This window comes from Dama dama, chromosome 11, assembly GCF_033118175.1.
Source record: "Dama dama isolate Ldn47 chromosome 11, ASM3311817v1, whole genome shotgun sequence".
Lineage (NCBI taxonomy): Eukaryota > Metazoa > Chordata > Mammalia > Artiodactyla > Cervidae > Dama > Dama dama.
The window spans coordinates 13,464,672-13,482,534 of record NC_083691.1 but is presented as its reverse complement, the minus strand read 5'-3'; the positions used below and the strand labels follow the sequence as shown (position 1 = coordinate 13,482,534).

The 17,863-nt window shown below is 43.4% G+C and overlaps 1 protein-coding gene across 2 annotated transcripts in view; it reads left to right on the top strand.

Moving 5' to 3' along the window:
* MRRF (mitochondrial ribosome recycling factor) overlaps window positions 1–16,321 on the top strand; it is a 55,738-nt gene extending 39,417 nt beyond the window's left edge. For both annotated transcript variants that reach the window (XM_061154735.1, XM_061154734.1), the window contains 2 exons: window positions 5,367–5,526; window positions 13,977–16,321. In XM_061154735.1, coding sequence (XP_061010718.1) covers window positions 5,367–5,526; window positions 13,977–14,054 — 238 coding nt within the window. In that variant the 3' untranslated portion in view covers window positions 14,055–16,321. The remainder of the gene's footprint in view (window positions 1–5,366; window positions 5,527–13,976) is intronic.
* Window positions 16,322–17,863: the final 1,542 nt, after the last annotated feature.

The following is a 17,863-nucleotide window of genomic DNA, read 5'->3' as shown; positions in this document are numbered from 1 at the left end:
CCCAGTGTACATGTCCATTCATCCGTCAGTGGATCTGCTAAGCCAGAATGCGGCATTGAAGGGCCTGCGTGCTAGTCTTGCCCTTGCCAGGCTCACCAGCCTCCTCTCTGGTATAGTCCTTCTCCTCTGCTTTCTGTGCTGCAGCCACACTGCCTTTTTTCAGTTCCCCAAGAGCGGGACTCTCCTCACCTGGAAAAAGGCCTTTATTTTACCTGGACCATTTGCTCTGGTGGGAATGACCTTCGCCTAGCTTCTCCACTGTTACTCATCTGAACTTAAATATCCCTTAACATGAATATCTTCACATTTTCTTCTGGAGTCCCGCGGGAGAGTGTGGTCGGCCCCCTGCTTATTATTTTCATAGAGCTCTTCATGTCTTTATCATAGTTCTTACCACTGTAACTTATTGATTAACTGTGTATGTGTTTGTTTAATGACTGCCTTCCTTGCCAGACTGTAAACCCTCTCTGACATAGTAGATGGACCACCACAGGTGCCCAGTAAATAGGTGCTGAATGAAACTGTAAACTAAGTGAATGAATGAATACCAGAAAAAGAAATGTTAAATTACTAATCAGATCTCAAAAAAATCATCTTGCTGGAGCCTCGATTATTTGCCCTGTCATTTCTCATTTGATAAAAACTTGAATAAACTCTTCATTATTTGAAGATACCTCTGTAGTTACCATCAGGCTTCTCATGGGGGCTCAGTGGTAAAGACTTCAACTGCCAATGCAGGAGATGCAGGTTCCATCCCTGGGTTGGGAAGATCCTCTGGAGGAGGAAATGGCAACCCACTCCAGTATTCTTGCCTAGAAAACCCCATGGACAGAGATGCCTGGTGGGCGGTAGTCCATGGGGTCACGAAAAGTCAGACATGACTGAGCATGCACATACACACTATAGTTACCAAACATGAACAACAGTAGCCACAAAGGCAGCTTACCTTGTCTGATTGTTTATTTCCTACCATGCTTTGTACTGTTCACTTTCCATATATTATCTTATCTTATCTTCACAAGCACTATGAAAGGTAGAGGCTGGGGCTTTCTGTTTGTTTATTTCCAGTCCCTATTTCCAGATGAGAGGACCAGGGCTCAGAGAGTTTAAATCACTTGCCTAAGGTTACTCAGCCCGTACATGGCAGGTGCAGAAGTGGAGGGGTGTCAGGGCGGGATGGAGCACCTTCCTCTCTGATAGCACCCTTCCCCTCATTAACGGAGAGAACTCAGTTTCTCTCTCTTTTATAAATGGGGTGTTTGCCTTGGTTTTCTTGAAGAAGAATGTGAAAACCTCAGGTCTTCAGAACGAATTTGATGCCCCCTTTTCAGCCTCACCTCTTCCTTCCAGCATATCTCCTACCATGCTTCTGCCTGGAGTGGCCTGTCCTTTATTCTGCAGCCAGTGAGTCATTATGCATCTCTAGGGCACTTCCCAGACCTCACAGCAGAATGAGCTGTGCTCTCCACGTCCTCCTTCCTCCTGCAGAAAGCCTGTCTCTCCATCCCAGCAGTGCTCTTCCTCAGCAGTGGTTGATGAGTCTGTCTGCACTGCTGGGCTGAGCCTATGGAGAAGTTGGACCAGGCCTCGCTCGTCTCTGGCGCTCCTCAGCCTGGCCCGGGATCTGGCAGCGAACACTGGGGCTCCCGCCAATGCTTGATGAGTGAATGCAGGCCAAGTGCAGAGCGGGTGCTCAGAACCAACTGACTGAGCCCAGAGCCTGAAATACAACTAGCCTGAGCTCACAGAACCCCGTGAATGCGAGATGGAGATGATCAGATGTATTAATCACTGGTTTGGAAAGGCATTACAATATTTCCATAATAGAGTATGTTTCTTTTCTAAAACAGATGTGCCCTCGTTGTTTCATGAGGAAGTAATTAAGTGTGTTTGATTAAAACATTCATAGACGCTATCATTTATTCAAGGCTACTACTATATGCTGCTGTCTTTACTGGTACTTTATATACGTCGTGTCTGCTTCTCCCAACCCCCCGGACAAGGTGTTTTCATTATCTTCACTTCAGAGATGAAGAAACTGAGGTGGAGAGAGATTAAGTAGCTTGCCCGAGGACAGTCAGCTTCTGAGTGACAGATACAGGAATAAAACAGGTCTGACTGCACTTCAGAATCGAGCCTGACTGCTTCCAATCTTGTATTTTGGATTCGTTCAGCTCAGCATCACCCTGAACCAGCATGCAGATGCCTCTCTTCCTCTCAGCACTTCCTGTGCCTGGCATCCCCTCTCTCTCCTCCCTTCTCCCCCGCACCCTGACTGTACCCCCCCACACCCTCACTGTACCCCCCCACACCCTCACTGTACCCCCCCCCTCACTGTACCCCCCCCCCCACTTTCTTAGATTATTGCCTCTGTATTTGCATCCTGAAACTGACATATTTTTGTCAGTGTCAATAATTAAATACTACAATATGTGGAAACTGGTGACAATAGTGTCATAGTGTCACATTTTCATTAATAAATATAAAAAAATATTAAGGCCAAATTATATATATTATGATTTTGTTTTCTTTATGTAGCCATTTACTCTCAAGATTTTTTGAGTCCCAATTTGTATAATTTTGAACATGGTTATTTTTTTTTTCCTCCATGTAAAATATAACAGTGTAGTAAAATACATTTTTTTATTTTTTTAAAGATTGTCTAAAAAGCAAGCTATTTCAAATTATATATGAAATGTTAGATTGAAATACTTCTCTGTAAAGAAGTTTAAGAGGTTTCTTACAGACTTAGATTCATTTATTTTCTGCCCCTCCTAGTGTTTCAGCAGGATTAAGTTTTTTGAATCAGCGGATCAAGTTTTAATTTTCCTGTTCCTTCCTTATACTGACATATGCTTTGGCAGAACAAAAAAGAGACCTAAACATGTCAGCATGATTTTTGTTCAATGAATTAAAAACCATAAAAGTAACAAGATCTGATCCAAATCCCTAAACTCCTGACATGGTGGTTTTGTCCTTTTCAGTCCCAAGATTCATATTACTGACTTTGAAAAAAGCTTTCTGCCTGGAAGCAGAAGTAATGGCAGCAGCACATAATTTATTTGAAATAGACTGCAAGGGTAGGCAGCCTGGAGTAGGGGGAAGAATGCAGCCTGCAAAGATCTGGATTTGAATCCCAGTTCTGTCACTCAAGCCCACAGGCTAGTTACTTAATGCCTGTGTACCTCAGTTTCCTCATTGGAAAATGGGGGTTTTAGAATCTAGTTTGATGAGTTGTGAGGTTCAGTGAGGGAATAAAGTACTCACCTAACATTGAGGGGTTTAATACTGGTAGGAGTCAGGATTATATGCATTTTGAGAATATTTTGAGAATTTGAGAATTTTTGTGAATTCAAATAGTTGGATCCAGAAAAATTTATTTATCACTCAGCTGTCCACTTTATCTTCACAGCTTGTCCTGTTTCAAAATTCTTTCATTTTTTTCTCATCCTATCAGAGAAAAAGTACTAGGTAAATGCCACTAAATCTTTAACTCCTATTTGTCACTGTTTCACATGGAACACTTATACCCAGGATTTGGGATTATCCTTCACAAGCCAGAACCATGTTGACTTAAGGGTCAGGAACCATATGCCAGTGATGTCCAGTTCAGAATTCAGGAGGCAGAGACTTTTTTCATACTGACACCATTGGCTTTTGAAGCAGGCCAACATAGGTTTGGCTTTGTGTAAGATACCAAACTTTTCCATCCCTAAAATGAAGTTTATGATCTTAAAAGACCCTCTGTGATACGGCTTGCCAGCCTCTTTTCCTGTTACTCCCTTCGTTGTTATCTCTGCTCCATTTGGTTCTTCATATGACCATAGTCTCCTGGTAACCTAAAGCCTTTGTGCATGCTTTTTCTTCCTCTTGGAAATCCCTACCAATACTGGCACCTTGCATGTATTCTTTAGATCCTTGTGAGCTATTAGTCAGGATAGGATGAGCAGTACTGTGGTAACAAGTAGTCCCCCAAATTTCCATGGCTCAAACAACAGAAACATTTCTTGTTTATGCCAAGTGGGGCACCATTCACCATTGTCTCTCTGGGACCCAAACTGATGGAAGTTCCCTCTCGACTTGCACTGCAGCCAGCAGGAACAAATGTGGTAGGGTGCATGCGAGCTCATAATGGTGACACCCATTCTGCTCACATCTCATTGGCCAAAGCAAGTTGTGCAGCCACACCAAACTTCAGAGGGGACAGGAAGTGCATTCCTACCAGAAGGAATAAGAATCAGAATACCAGTGAACAAACCTAATGACAGCCACACTCAGATATTGTTTCCTCAGGAAAGTCTTCCCTCCCTCAACTGACCGCTCCCCAAACACAGACACGCTCTATTGTAAAAGTCTCTTTACTTAGCTCTCGGCCTAGCTAAGCTCCCTCAGAGCAGGACAGAGGTCTGTCACCTTCGTCGTTGCACGCTTGGCGTACAACCAGCATTCTGGTCCTGACAGGTAGTAGTGTGCACACGAACAAGAAACCAAGACAGGACAAACATGTTGGCTTTTGCGATGATTAAGTGTAAAATAGGAATAATCACTGCTTCATACAATTGTAAGGGTCAGCTTACTAAAAGTTCTAGAGTGCCTGTCCCAGGGATTTATAATAGGCCTTCAGTGTGCTCACGGTTGTTATTATGATAAGGACATTAGTAGTTAAAATAACTGACATTTATTAAGCATGTTTAATATGCCAGACACTCTCATGGGTACTTTAAGGAAGTTAAATGGTACAGTATTCTCATGTGTTGTGTCTGGGTCAGTGCTAAAGTGATTCACAAGTAATTTGTCATAATAATAGTTAAGATTCTGAAGGTTACTACTTATTTGTTTTGGGTGATTTAGAGGTATAGAGATGATGCTGTTTCTGTAGCATCTCATTCATTGGCATTTTATTCTTTAGTCGGGGAGAAAGGGGTAGAATTACAGCTAATAGTTGCTTTGTTTTAAAATGTGCCAGGGTCAATGTTAAACAAGTTACACAGACCATCCTATAATCTTCACACCACCCCTTTAAGTCAGGTACTGACAATCCCATTATACAGATGGGAACCCTGAGGAAGGGAAGTCAGTTATGCATCCAGTAAGAGGCATGGCCAGGATTTAACTTCAGGGCTGCCTGGGCTCTCTGGCTCATGATTTTAAGCAGCACGCTTACTGGCTGTCCTCAGTTATCTCACCAGGAACCTTCCTTGACCCTGAGCATCCTCCTGGGCGTGTGTCAGGAATGTGAAGATCTTCTACCCACGGAGAGTACAGTTATAAACTGCTGAGCTAGTGCATACAGTGATGTTGAATTCTTGGCAGGCAGTTCGTACATGGGATGATTTTATTGAACTTTTTTTTTTGTCATTTATCAGAGTAACCCGGGAGCACAGAGAAATGCTGGTGAAGCTGGCTAAACAGAACACGAACAAGGCCAAAGACTCTTTACGGAAGGTTCGTACCAACGCAATAAATAAGGTGAAGAAATCAAAGGACAAGGCCTCCGAGGACACCATTAGGCTCATAGAGAAACAGGTACTGTTGCCAACAGCTGTCATATTTACACATCTGACCCAGAAAATCATTGTTCACATCTGAAGTGAAGAAAACAAAAACAGAGTACCCCCAGTTCTTTCACTGACATGATTGGCATTGGCCGAGTCTGTCCTGGGCCTGGCCCTGTGCTGGACTCTGGGAATACAGAGGAGGGGAGAGGAAGCTGCTGACCATACTGTGTTCCAGGCTCTAATCTGAGCACTTTACAACACTTAATTTATCCCCGTCACTGCAAAGTGAGGTGGGTGGGTGGCGAGGAAACTGAGGCTCATAGGAGGGAGGTCACTTGCCCAAGGTCACACTGCTGGTCAGTGGTAGCCGTAGGACCCAAACCAGCAGACTGATCTCAGAGCCTGTACTCCAGGGCTCTCCTGTCTGTGCGTGGTTGTCTGGGTGCTGAGAAGTGAGGACCTGGCCCTGTTTTTAGTGTGCTGAGTGAGGGCACTTGAACAAGTCTTAAAGGAGTGACTGGAGCGAAACGGAGATGAGGGGGAACGGGTAACAGCCTGTACAAAGGTGTGGTGATGGAAAAGGGCACTGTTCAGTGAGATGACTGTGGCTTGGACCCAGGATGACATAGGGAAAGGGCAGAGGTGACAGTGGCCAGCTCATTGCCGGTCTCCTGTACCAGGCTGAGGAGTGTGAACTTTAACATGTCCAGAGGTTCCCGTGTTGGCTCTGCATCTTTATTGGTCATTCATGGCCACACTGATGCTGCATAACATACTACCTCGAAATTCAGTGATGTGTATTTCAAGCATTTTCTTATTCCTGTCTCTCTGGGTCAGCTGGGAGGTAGCTCTTCTAGGCTGAGCTCGATGTGGCTCAGCCATCGGGACTTCCCAGGTGGCTCTAGTGGTAAAGAACCCGCCTGCCAATGCAGGAGATGTAAGAGATGCAGGTTTGAGCCCTGGGTCGGGGAGATCCCCTGGAGAAGGAAATGGCAACACACTCCAGTATTCTTGCCTGGAGAATCCCATGGACAGCTGGCGAGCTACAGTCCATAGCATCGCACAGAGTCGGACACAACTGAAGTGACTTAGCATGCACCTTCTCAGATCTTGGGGCTTAAAGTCAGCTCTACATCTCTCTCAATCTTCTGGAGTCAACAAGCTTCCCAGGGCATCTTTTCACAGCAACAGCAGATGGCAAGAGCGTAAGCTCTCAAGTACATTTTAAGCACCTGCTCTTTTCACATTCCACTGGCCAGGCAAATCTCATGTGCCAAGCCTAATATCACTGTGGAAGGGAAGTATATACGTTCATGGAGGTCTGGGGGACGGGGTAAATACTTCTTGAGCAATAATCTAATCTGTTGCGGCATTAGAGTCACTTGAGGAGCTAATAAAAATATGGTTATATGGGGCCCCTGCTCCCAGAGATTCAGTCAGCGAGTCAGGGGTGGGGCCTAGGGTTCTGCATTTTAAAATGCTCCCCAGGTGATTCTGATGCAGTGACTCCCTTGAATGATTATTTTTTCAGAGCATTATTTTTCAGCAGAGCATCACACTTGTGTTTGAAGGTTGACTGTGGTGGCTGGGTGGAAACCAGATTGTAAGGGGCATAACTGGAAGTTGGGAGGCTGCTGCAGGAATCCAGCCAGGAAATGATGATGGCCTGAACTTGTGTGATACCTGTGTAATTAAGAGAGAAAGATTAAAAAAAAAAAAAGACAGAAAGATGATTTACCAGTATTGGGGAGACAGAATGTTTAGCTTATAAGCATTATAAGGGGCTTTCCCAAAGCCTCCATCATCCACAGTAAAAGCATTATGTTACGAAGATTGAACAGGAGTGTGGGCAGGATAGGGCATAAAGAGGAAAGATGGGGAGGCCAGGAGAGTTGTTAGGGGGTCATGAGGACCCCTTCAATTGACTATTCCTTCCTCTTAGACTAACAGAATGCTAGTCATAGAGCAGGCCCAACAGTTACTCAGGGAAGAATTTTAGATGAATGTCTGGGCCTCCTACATTTTCTGACTCAGTAGGTCTGCGCAGGAATGTGTATTTTTGGAAGGCTCCCCAGACAAGGAAACACGGCAGAGGTAGTGACGCGGAAGCATGGCAGTGCACCCCTGTCTTGGCACCAGGTTAGAGAGGGGTTCTACACTCACTGTCATGGGACCTCGGGCAAGTTCTTGGAGCCTGTTTCTTCTGTGAAAAGGGGCTTGGAATTCCCTCTGTGAAGGGATGCTCTGGGGATGCTGGAAGCACAGTGCGAGTGTCCGACACTGAGCCCCTCAGGGCTCGCCTCCTGCCCGCCCTGTGGCCTCCTTTTTCTCTGCATTGGCTCACAGAGACTCGTAGACTTGCCTGGCCTCTTCTGAGCACTCACTAGGCCTTGTAAGAGTCCAGCTGGGCCAGCTCCTTATCCATCTCCCAGGGGATTTCATCACTGTAGCAGACACTTGGCCTTTTCGTTGCTTTCCGGTGGTGAGCCTGTAACCTCTGATGCCCTTCAGGCACTCTCTCAGCAAGTCTGGGCCTCTGCCTCAGGGACTAGAGCCCATGCTCCTTGGAAAAGAAAGAACGATCACAAAACCTGCACTTGTTTTTTTAAAATGTCTTCTTGTACTTTAAGAAAAAAATTATTCAAGTAATGTTAATTTATAACACTGTATATTTCATGTATACATTATTCTACAACATTCTTTTTCAACTTCTGTATACACTACAGTATGTTCATCACCAGAAGTTTAGTTTCCATCCATCACCATACACATTGACCCCTCCTTTAACCCTTTTGCACTCCCCTCACATTTTCGGTGTAGGCCTTCAGGTTATCTCTGTAAACATATATGGAATAGTACAAGAAAAAAGGTCATGCTATATGTAGTATTACATGATACATCCAGTGCATTAATCTTTATTATTTAAGATATTATCACTTAAATGTTAGCTCTTACCATTGTTGTTAATAACTTTAATTATTATCATATGGTGAAAAGTTTGGGTAAGAAAATATTCAGGAGAGAGCCATGTGCACACTTCATTTTTTTCTTGTTTCCCCAATAGAAGGCATCAATCTGGAGTTTTGTGTGTGCTTATTTATTGTTATTTATTAATTTCTTTAAGCAAGACAGGAACTAATTTCTGCTTTATCAAAAAGCTTTTATAATGTATTTTTAAATTTTGTTTCTGATTATCAAAGCAGTGTAGGTTCATTGTAGAAAATGTAGAGATTTCAGAAGACTTTAAAAATGGGGAAAATTCACCCTATAGTCCTGGATTTGGGGATATTTCTCCTTTTCCCCCTTTTTTAACTACTTAGTTTTTAAAAAATATTTGGTAGTTTATTTATTAATATATCCTTTATTTGTTATATTTATTTTTCAGTTGTTTGACCCTGCTGGGCAGCATGTGATATCTTAGTTCCCTGACCAGGGATCAAACCCACACCCCCTGCATTGGCAGTGCCGAGTCTTAACCTCTGGACTGCCAGGGAAACTTGGGAACTTAACTACATAGTTTTTAAAATGATCAAACAACTTTCTATCCAGTTTTTTATTTTCTGTTTAGCATTAAGATTATTAGCATTTTCTTCTTAAAAAACTCTTTGTAAAAACAGCCACACTCTGATGGTTGCAAAATAGTCCATCTTGTGGTTATACTGTAATTCACTTTCATAAGCCCTCTTTTTGGACATTTAGTTTGTTTAAACTTTTTTGTTATTATAAATAAGGTTGCAGTGAATGTTTTTATACATAGATCTTTGTTGAGATGACTTCCCTAGGATAGAGTCTCATGTGTGGAATTATAGCACAAGGAAAATGCATATTTTTAAGGTTCTTGTTTTGTACTGTCTAAATCACTAGCAGGGTGTTTAGAATATGTATATTTTAAAAATTCTTGGCCTTTTCTAATCCTTGACATTTGAACCTAGCATTTTTGATGTGAACTTAAAGTGTTGCTTACCTTGGAAGTATTGCTTTTACTTCCACATTCCACAGAAAGATTTATTCTTTCTATAAATCCATAAACCTTTCTAGATGATAATATACCTATGCATTTCTGATTTATCGACTTAGGGATTTATCCAAAATAAGTTATCAAGAATCTTATCTACAGAGTTGTCCATTGATGTATTATGTATAATAGAAAGCTGGGGAGAATTCCCTGGCGGTCCAGTGGTTAGGGCTCCATGCTTCCCCTGCAGGGGACAAAAGTTCCATCCCTGGTCAGGGAACTAAGATCACACATGCCGCGTGGCGCAGCTGGAAGAGAAAAAAACAACAACCTGAAAACTGTCTAAATTTCTGATAGTAGGAAAATAGCTTGTTTTACATCCATTCACTGGACTCTTTATATAGACATAAAAACACTTTGCAGCCACAGTGAGTTTTCTTTTTAAGGTAAGATGCAAAAACTTTTATTAAGTTTCATGTATGTGAAAAGTTTGGCAGCTTATTTACTTCAGAATATTAATGGTGGTCACTTGGATTATGAACAATTGTAATTTTTTTCTTTGTGAAATTTCTTTTTAAAATTTTTTTCCAAAATTCTTTTGTGCTCAGATTTTTTTAAAAAGCTGTATTATAAAAGTGTTTCATCTTCTGTATACAAGAATAAAAGGGTTCAGTGGTATGTTCTCTCCACGCAGTCATGTCTGACCCCTACCGCTTCCCCCACAGCCTTCCCAACCCCCAACCCAGGCCAGCTTTGCTGAAGAAGGACCAGAGTCTTCCCACTTGGGACTCTTGACATCTGCCAGCCTGCTGTTTCACCTTTGCTTCAGTTTGCTACAAGTGGGTCTGCTGAACATTAAAGCACTTGGCAGAAACCCCCAGTAAACCTAGCCAAGATCCTTTCACTGCTCCCTTTTCCTGAGACACAGCCATTCTGAAGTGAAGCTGGGTGCTCGTGGGGTGAAGGGCTCCTGTGCCGGCAGGCAGGCAGGTAGGCTGGGCTGAGCGCGGCAGTGGGCGGGAGACACACCCCACGGCACTGTGGGTGTGCTGAGCTCTGCTCCCCAGGTCTGCCCTACGGGTGTCTGGTGGGCTCTTACCATCCCCCTCTTCCGTCTCCACCTCTCATTGTCCTGAATGTATAAGGAGCCAGCGCTGATGACAGTCATGACCATGACAGTGATGGCACTGATGATGTTATCCTCTTCATGAGGCAGCGGGTCGTAATAGAAAGAGCTCCTGCTGTGGAGACTGGCCTGAGTTCAAATGCTAGCTCTTTCATGTCTCCACTTTTAAGGTCAGCAAATGGCTTCACCTTCCTACGCCTGTTTCTTCATCTGTAAAGGGGAAACAGTAATGCCTGTCTCACAGGATTTGGCAAGAGGACCAAATGACACAGAACACTTAGAAGCAGCTAGTGTGCTGGCTGGTCTTCTGCAGTCATTTGTCCTATTTGTCCATCCTGCTCCTCTCCCAACCTTCTGACTTTCGCTGTGGGACGGGGATGGATGGTTTTAATGAGTCCAGCACAGCCTCCTTTGACTGAAGAAGGGCTAGGCCAGGTGCTGTGGGCTCCCTGAGGGGAGTAGCGGCACGACACTGGCAGTCCAGGGTGGGTGAGTTCTTGGCTCAGTCACATCGCTGACTTTTTATGTGATCTTGGGCAGGTCAGTTAAAATCCCATGCCGTGGTCTACTATCCTGTAAAATGGACATAATATCTGTCCCATCTGCCTTATGGTATAGGTATGTGAGGTTGTTGGATCTGAACGAAGTCACAGAGGACAAAACACTTCTGCGTAGTGTGAACTGTTGTGCAACTATCAGGTGAAATAATATTAAAAGGAGATCAAACCAGTCAATCCTAAAGGTAATCAGTCCTGAATATTCATTGGAAGGACTGATGCTGAAGCTGCAATACTTTGGCCACCTGATGGGAAGAGCCGACTCATTGGAAAAGAGCCTGATGCTGGGAAAGATTGAAGGCAGGAGGAGAAGTGGGCAACAGAGGACGAGATGGTTGGATGGCATCACTGACTCAATGGGCATGAGTTTGAGCAAGTTGCGAGATGTGGTGAAGGACAGGGAAGCCTGGTGTGCTGCAGTCCATCAGGTTGCAAAGAATGGGACAGGACTGAGTGACTGAACAACAACAAAGGGAGATAATAATAGTATTTTCTGTATTTTGAACATGATGTGAAGTGATGCATGTAAAGTTTTTAGCCCAGTGTTTGGCTCTTAGTAAATAGATGATGTTGTTTGTATCCTTGTTGTTAATCATTGTTATTTTAAGATGGAAAAGAACTTGAAGGTGGACTTTCCCCAAGGGCACTCTGTGCCTGTAATATGGCAGAGAGTTAGTAAATATTTTCATTAATTGATTAATTTAAAAAGAAATCAGAAAGTGATAGTAAAAATCAGAGTAACACAAGCAATATTTGCATAGCAAATAACCAGTTTAAACATACTTGCATATTCATGATCTTATTTAACCCTCACAATTCCTTTCTGAGGGAGGGACTCACATCCCCATTGGAGAGATAAGGAAACTGAGACTCAGGGTGGGGAAATGACTGGCATCCTGTCACCCCACTGAGAACTGAAGCCAGAACCATGTTACCAGCTGGTTCCTCCAGGTACCCTTCCGCCCCTTAGTCCCAGTCTCTGTCCTCAGACGCCATCTTTCCCGAGGAGGCTTGCAGCCCTCGTTCCTAGCTGTCTCAGGCTACCAGCATGCGGGTGCCGGAGTGCTGCTGGGCACCACGCCACACCCCACACAAGGAGGCTGCTTGGGGTGGGGGCACAGGAAGCCTCTCGGGGGCTTGTGCCAGCTGAGTGAGGATCCCAGGCAGGCGCTGTGAGCTGGTCCTGTTCGGAGTGCCCGGCAGCCCCAGAGCTTTGCTCTCCCCTCCTCCAAAATGTGCAGCTGTTGCTATGGCAAGAGTCTGGCTGTCTCCCTGCCTGGGACCAATTGCTCCAAATCCTTTTTAGTTGCTATCCTTTCCAGGGCATTTATTTCCCGGTTCCTGGCCAAGGCCTGTGGTCTGCAAATAAAGATGTCAAACAGCCGCTGCGCTGAGCACACAGAACTGGGGACCACACTGCCGCCTTCAGAGCTTCCTGCCTGAGGCCTCTTAGACATGGGACTGCAGGCTTGCAACACTCACTCAGTTGTACTGTTTCTTTTTTCGTTCTTAGAGGGAGTTTATGTTTCCTACAGAAAATGTGGAGGATACAGAAAACTAATAATTACTCATTTAGGAAATATTTCCTGAGCTCTTGCTATGGACTAAGTTTTATGCTGAATGTGACAGATACCAACATGAATAATACATTTCCTGTCTTCCCATCACTAGAAGATAATCACTAGTAATATTTTGACACGTTTTCTTCCAGTTTTTAAAAATATGCATATTTTAAATATATTTGAGATCATTTCTACTATGTATATACACATTTTGTATTCTCTTTTTTCTTGAATTCAAGGGTAACATGGGCATGTTTCCATGATGTTATAAATAATATCTTGAAACATTATTTCTTTTTCTCTGATTACAAAAGCAATCCATGCTTGTTATAAAACAGACATGTCAGAAATGTATACTGGAATGTTATTTGTATTTTTACCCTCTCCATGAGAAGTAGACAGTCTTAACCCTTTTTTAATGACTATATGTATTCAATTACATATACTATCATTTTAAATTTTCTTATTTTTGATTATAAGCTTTGATAAATATCTTTGCATGTATACCTTAAGGACATTTTCTTAGATTCTATTCATTTGATAATTTCCCAGTTAAGAGAATTTGGGGTTAAAAATGATATGAACACTTGCATCAATTTGAATTCCTATCCATGATATGTGAGTTCATCCATTTCACCACAGCTCTGGTATTGACTATTATAATTAAAAACCGCAACATCAAATTTTGTTAACTGTGATAACAAAATTATATCTTGGTTTAATTTGCATTTCTTCAGTGTCTATTGAATTTTCCATGTTTGTTAACCAGATGTACTTCATCTTTTTTCAAGATTTTTTTTTTCTGCTTGTTTATTGGGATCTTAATATTCTCCTTATCAATTGGTATGAGGGCCTTATATAGCAGAGTGTCTGAAGTGTAGGAAATTATAGAGTTTCATTAAGGGACAGATTAGACTGACTTCTCTGTACTGTTATAATTGTTAACTGTTTGGGGCCTCTGCAGTCAGACTACCCAGGATTAAATTCTTGTCATTGCTACTTTACAGCTATGGATCCTGAACAAATGATTTTAACTGCCTCAGTTTCCTCATCTGTGAAATGGGGACATAACACTGTCTCATGGTGTCTATTTCTTCCTGTCCAGAGTCAGTAAGAGCATATATACAAAGTTCTTAGTTCAGTGCCTGGCTGGGATGCAATTCACATGAGCTTTTGTCACCATTATTATTTCTCAGATAACCTTCACAGTTCCAGAACATTTCTCCCCCTCCACTTCTCAGCCCCAGTTACCAGGTTGTCTCATTTGTTTTTCTGCAGATCAGCCAAATGGCCGACGACACAGTTGCAGAGCTAGACAGGCATCTGGCCGTGAAAACCAAAGAACTCCTTGGATGAAAGCCCAGCAGGGGCAGCAGTGCTCCAGAGCCCAGTTCCCAGTGGATCCCACGGGTGGCAGATCGGCACGTCTTTATTCCATCCACACGGGTGGCAAATCGGCACTTCTCTATTCCATCCACACGGAAGGTTGTCACCTCGCAGCTGTCAGAGTTGGTGACTGACCGCCCTCCAGTGGGACACTGTTTGTTCTCTTCCTCCTGTCCTCTGACCACCGTATCTGCTCTGGCCCTTCTGGCATGGGTGGTCCTCAGAGACGCTCTGTTGCTGACAGAAGGCCTTCACTTGGGCCATTTGTCTTGACCGTGACGTCACCAAGCTGTCAGGACCATTGGCAGGCTTGCCACTGTCTGCTCCTCATCTCGGGAGCCTCCTTTTCAGACAATTAGTCAGGCTCTGTCCCCACTTTTGAACTCTGCTTGAGCCAGTGTGAGCCTTCACCCATGTTGGATACCTTTGCTAGAGGCCCATTTTCGCCAAACAGTAAAACCTAAATAAATTGGAAAGAATAACAAGCACAAAGGAAACGATGGGATCGGCCTGGATTCATGGTCTCCGAGGACAGTGTATAAAGCATCCAGAGCAGTGCTCTTGCTCTTTCCCCTTACCATCCTCCCACTCCTTGCTGGCCGGTCCTCTTCACCCTTGGGTCTCAGCTTGGATAGCGTGTCCTTTCCCCCCGCCCCAACCTAGGATGCCTGTTGTTGGCTCTCCTAGCACTGTCCACTGCTTTTTTCTATCTGAACCTTAATATTCTTTTTGATAATTAGTCTGTATATTTTTAGTTTCCTTACACGTTGGCATAATGTCTGGAACATAGTGAGTATTCAGTGTGTTGTGAATGAATGGCACATAGAAGCTGCTCAACAAATGCTGGCTGCTTTTCCTTTCTTTGCACTCTGAACACGGTTCTTCTGTCATTTTTCACTCTTGCCTCTGTCCTCAGCATTTATTCAGTAATGAGATCTCTGTCCCCAGGGCCTGTCTGTTACTGATGGACAAGTTGTTTATTGTGGCACATCTTTGGGTACTAGGTTAAGTTACGTTGTCCCCCCAGTAATTCTTTTCCCTTTGTTTGTTCATTTATTCAGTCATTCATTCATAATCTAGCCATCATGAGCTAGATTCATAACACTTCTAGGTAATCTTTTTAATCCTCACAGTAAACTCACAAGATGTAGATTATTCCCATTTTGCAAGTAGGAAAACTAAGACATGACGATATCAGATAACTTGCCCAAAGTGTTAGAGGGTTTCATTGTCAGCCTCATTTTACAGAGAGGTTCAGTCTTGCCCGGGATTACACAGCTACCAACGGGCAGACCTGGGCGTCACAGTGAGGCCTGATCTCAGTCCTGTGCTCTGTCCGCCGCATCCTGCGGCCTTCACAAACGGTGGAGCGCCCACTCTGCGCCAGGTACTGTGCTCTGTGCTGGGACTGCAAAGAGGGGGAGACACGGCCCCTGTCTTTGAGAGGTGCATGGTCACTGGACTGTGTTGCTGTCTATGGTCTCTTGGCTGGAAAGTAGAAGGTCTATTCCAGTTCTGCCAGATGTCTGCCTTTAGAACAGAACCCTCTCTGGCGGCTGCAGGGCCTGGCTACACTCCTGCCAAGCAGCATCCACATTCTGTCTGCTGTTTGCTTCCCCTCGGACTCTGTCCCCTGTGAGAGGTAATAAAGGTTGCGCTTCTCCCTCTGCTTGTACTGGCAGAACACGCTGCACAACAGCCAGTGGGATTCAAGGTCAGAGTTAGGTCAAAGATGAAAGAAGGGAACACAGTCTCCAGCCCCGCTTACCTGTCCTCAGTCCAGCTGCATTCACCAGCCCCGAGTAGCCATCGCACGGTCAGAAGTCAGCCAGGGGGAGGGACAGGGAAAGAAACAGCAATCGAGGGAGATATTTTTTAGGGGGTAAGCCACATGGCAGGGGCTTTGCAACAGTCTTTCGTGAGTGGCCGAAATCCCCCACTCACTACAAATGTGCTGCTCAAAGATGCAGGATTTTTTTAATAAACAGAGGAAATGATAAATTATGTTGTAACTCCACTCCAAAGGCATTTGGTTCTTAACAGCCAAATCCTCTGTAGTCTTTAAATAAACAAAAACTTATTTGGTGAACAGACGGGGGGGAAAATGAAAGATTTTCTGTACTTGGGTTCCACATGTCAACAATTTCTCTCCTGTGTGTATGTTGGCCAAAGCCGTATATCATGATAAATGAATAAAGGAAAACCTCGAGCCCAGGGCAGTCAGACGGCTCAGCAAATGGCTTTCAGCTGATTGCTCTATTTCGGTTGACATTTATCAAAGGGTTTCTCTGCTACCCTGCATGTCAGGCCTGCCGTGGTGGCAGGGACGAGAGGGAAACTACGTGTGTGGATGTGCTGAGGAGTGAGTGATGCTGGAGCCATTCATCCTCCCTTCTCGAGTCTCTCTTTCACAAAGAAAACCCAGGTATGGAAATTCTGACACTTGCCAGAAAAATTAACCACGTCCTCTACTCAGTTCAATGGCTTTCAAAGTCCCATGAAAAGTAACAGGCCAAAGAGAATTTGGGAACTTCTTTATATGTTTATTTTTTCTTCTTTCTTGTGTATATGCATGTGTGTGTGTTAGAAATTACAGAAGAAACTGGAAGGTAAAAAGTTAAGCATCTCTTACAAATCCTGAATTGCATACTCCCCTTTAACAATTAGATGTATGTACTTCCAGACCTTTCCCTATGTGTGTGTAATTTTTTGAAAAACAGGGATGTGCACCATTCTGTTTCTGTTTTGAAACTGGACTTTTTTTTTTTTTTTAACTCAACATATCATGGCCCTCTAGCCCCTTTTTCACTGCCTTACAGTATTCCATAATAAGGATGTAATATAACTTATTATCACTCCCATGGTATTTTAAAAAATAATTTCAACTGCATTGGAAGATGTTTCTATTTATTTATTTATTTTGAGAAAAAGAATCCCTCATCTAAGTTGATCTCTTTTGAGGCCCTAGTCAGCCTCAGACTACCATTTATTAAGTCCCTCCGGTAAACCAGGTACATGCTGAAAACTTTACATGTGTTACTACATTTAAATGTCCGAACAGTCCTAGTGGTTATAGGTAAGACTCCTATCTGGGATTACATATTAGAAAACCAAGGTTCAGAAAGGCTACACACAGCTCTTAATAGTAAGTGCTGGAGTGAAGTTTGAGACTCGGATCTAACTTTTAAGTGGGGCCCCTGATCAATGCGCTTCAGTTTTTTAAGTGTTCGTTAAGTACTGACTCAGAATGCGCCCAGCAGTTTCTGGGCCCTGAGGGTGATATGAGGGAAGCAGAGAGCTCACTTTTATAAAATGATTAGAAAACTCTTTCTAGCAAAGGGCTGCATGCAGAACAGTCTGGTGGCTGGCACATAGACACCAGTGAAGAAATGGTAGCTCTTATGGATACAGTCAAGATTACATATTTATTCCTCCTCTAGAACCTATCGGAGAATCAGGGAGCGAGCGGAAAGACCACCCAGAAGTGAATGCTGATAATAACCACAGTAATAGTATTGACAGCATCAGTAACTAATATTTGGCTCGGTGCTTTTTAGTTTTCAAAGTTCTATCAATACATCCTTTATCCCATTGGAACCACTGGGCGAAGCTTTGCAAGTTCTTTTGCTCTAATAAGGGTCAGTTTTCATTATGTGTGTAAACAGGTACATTCTCTATTTTTAGGGGTGCAAGTTTTGAAATGGACACTATACATGGATATATATATCTATATATATATATGGAAAATATATTTCATAGATTACATTGTTTATGTTTTC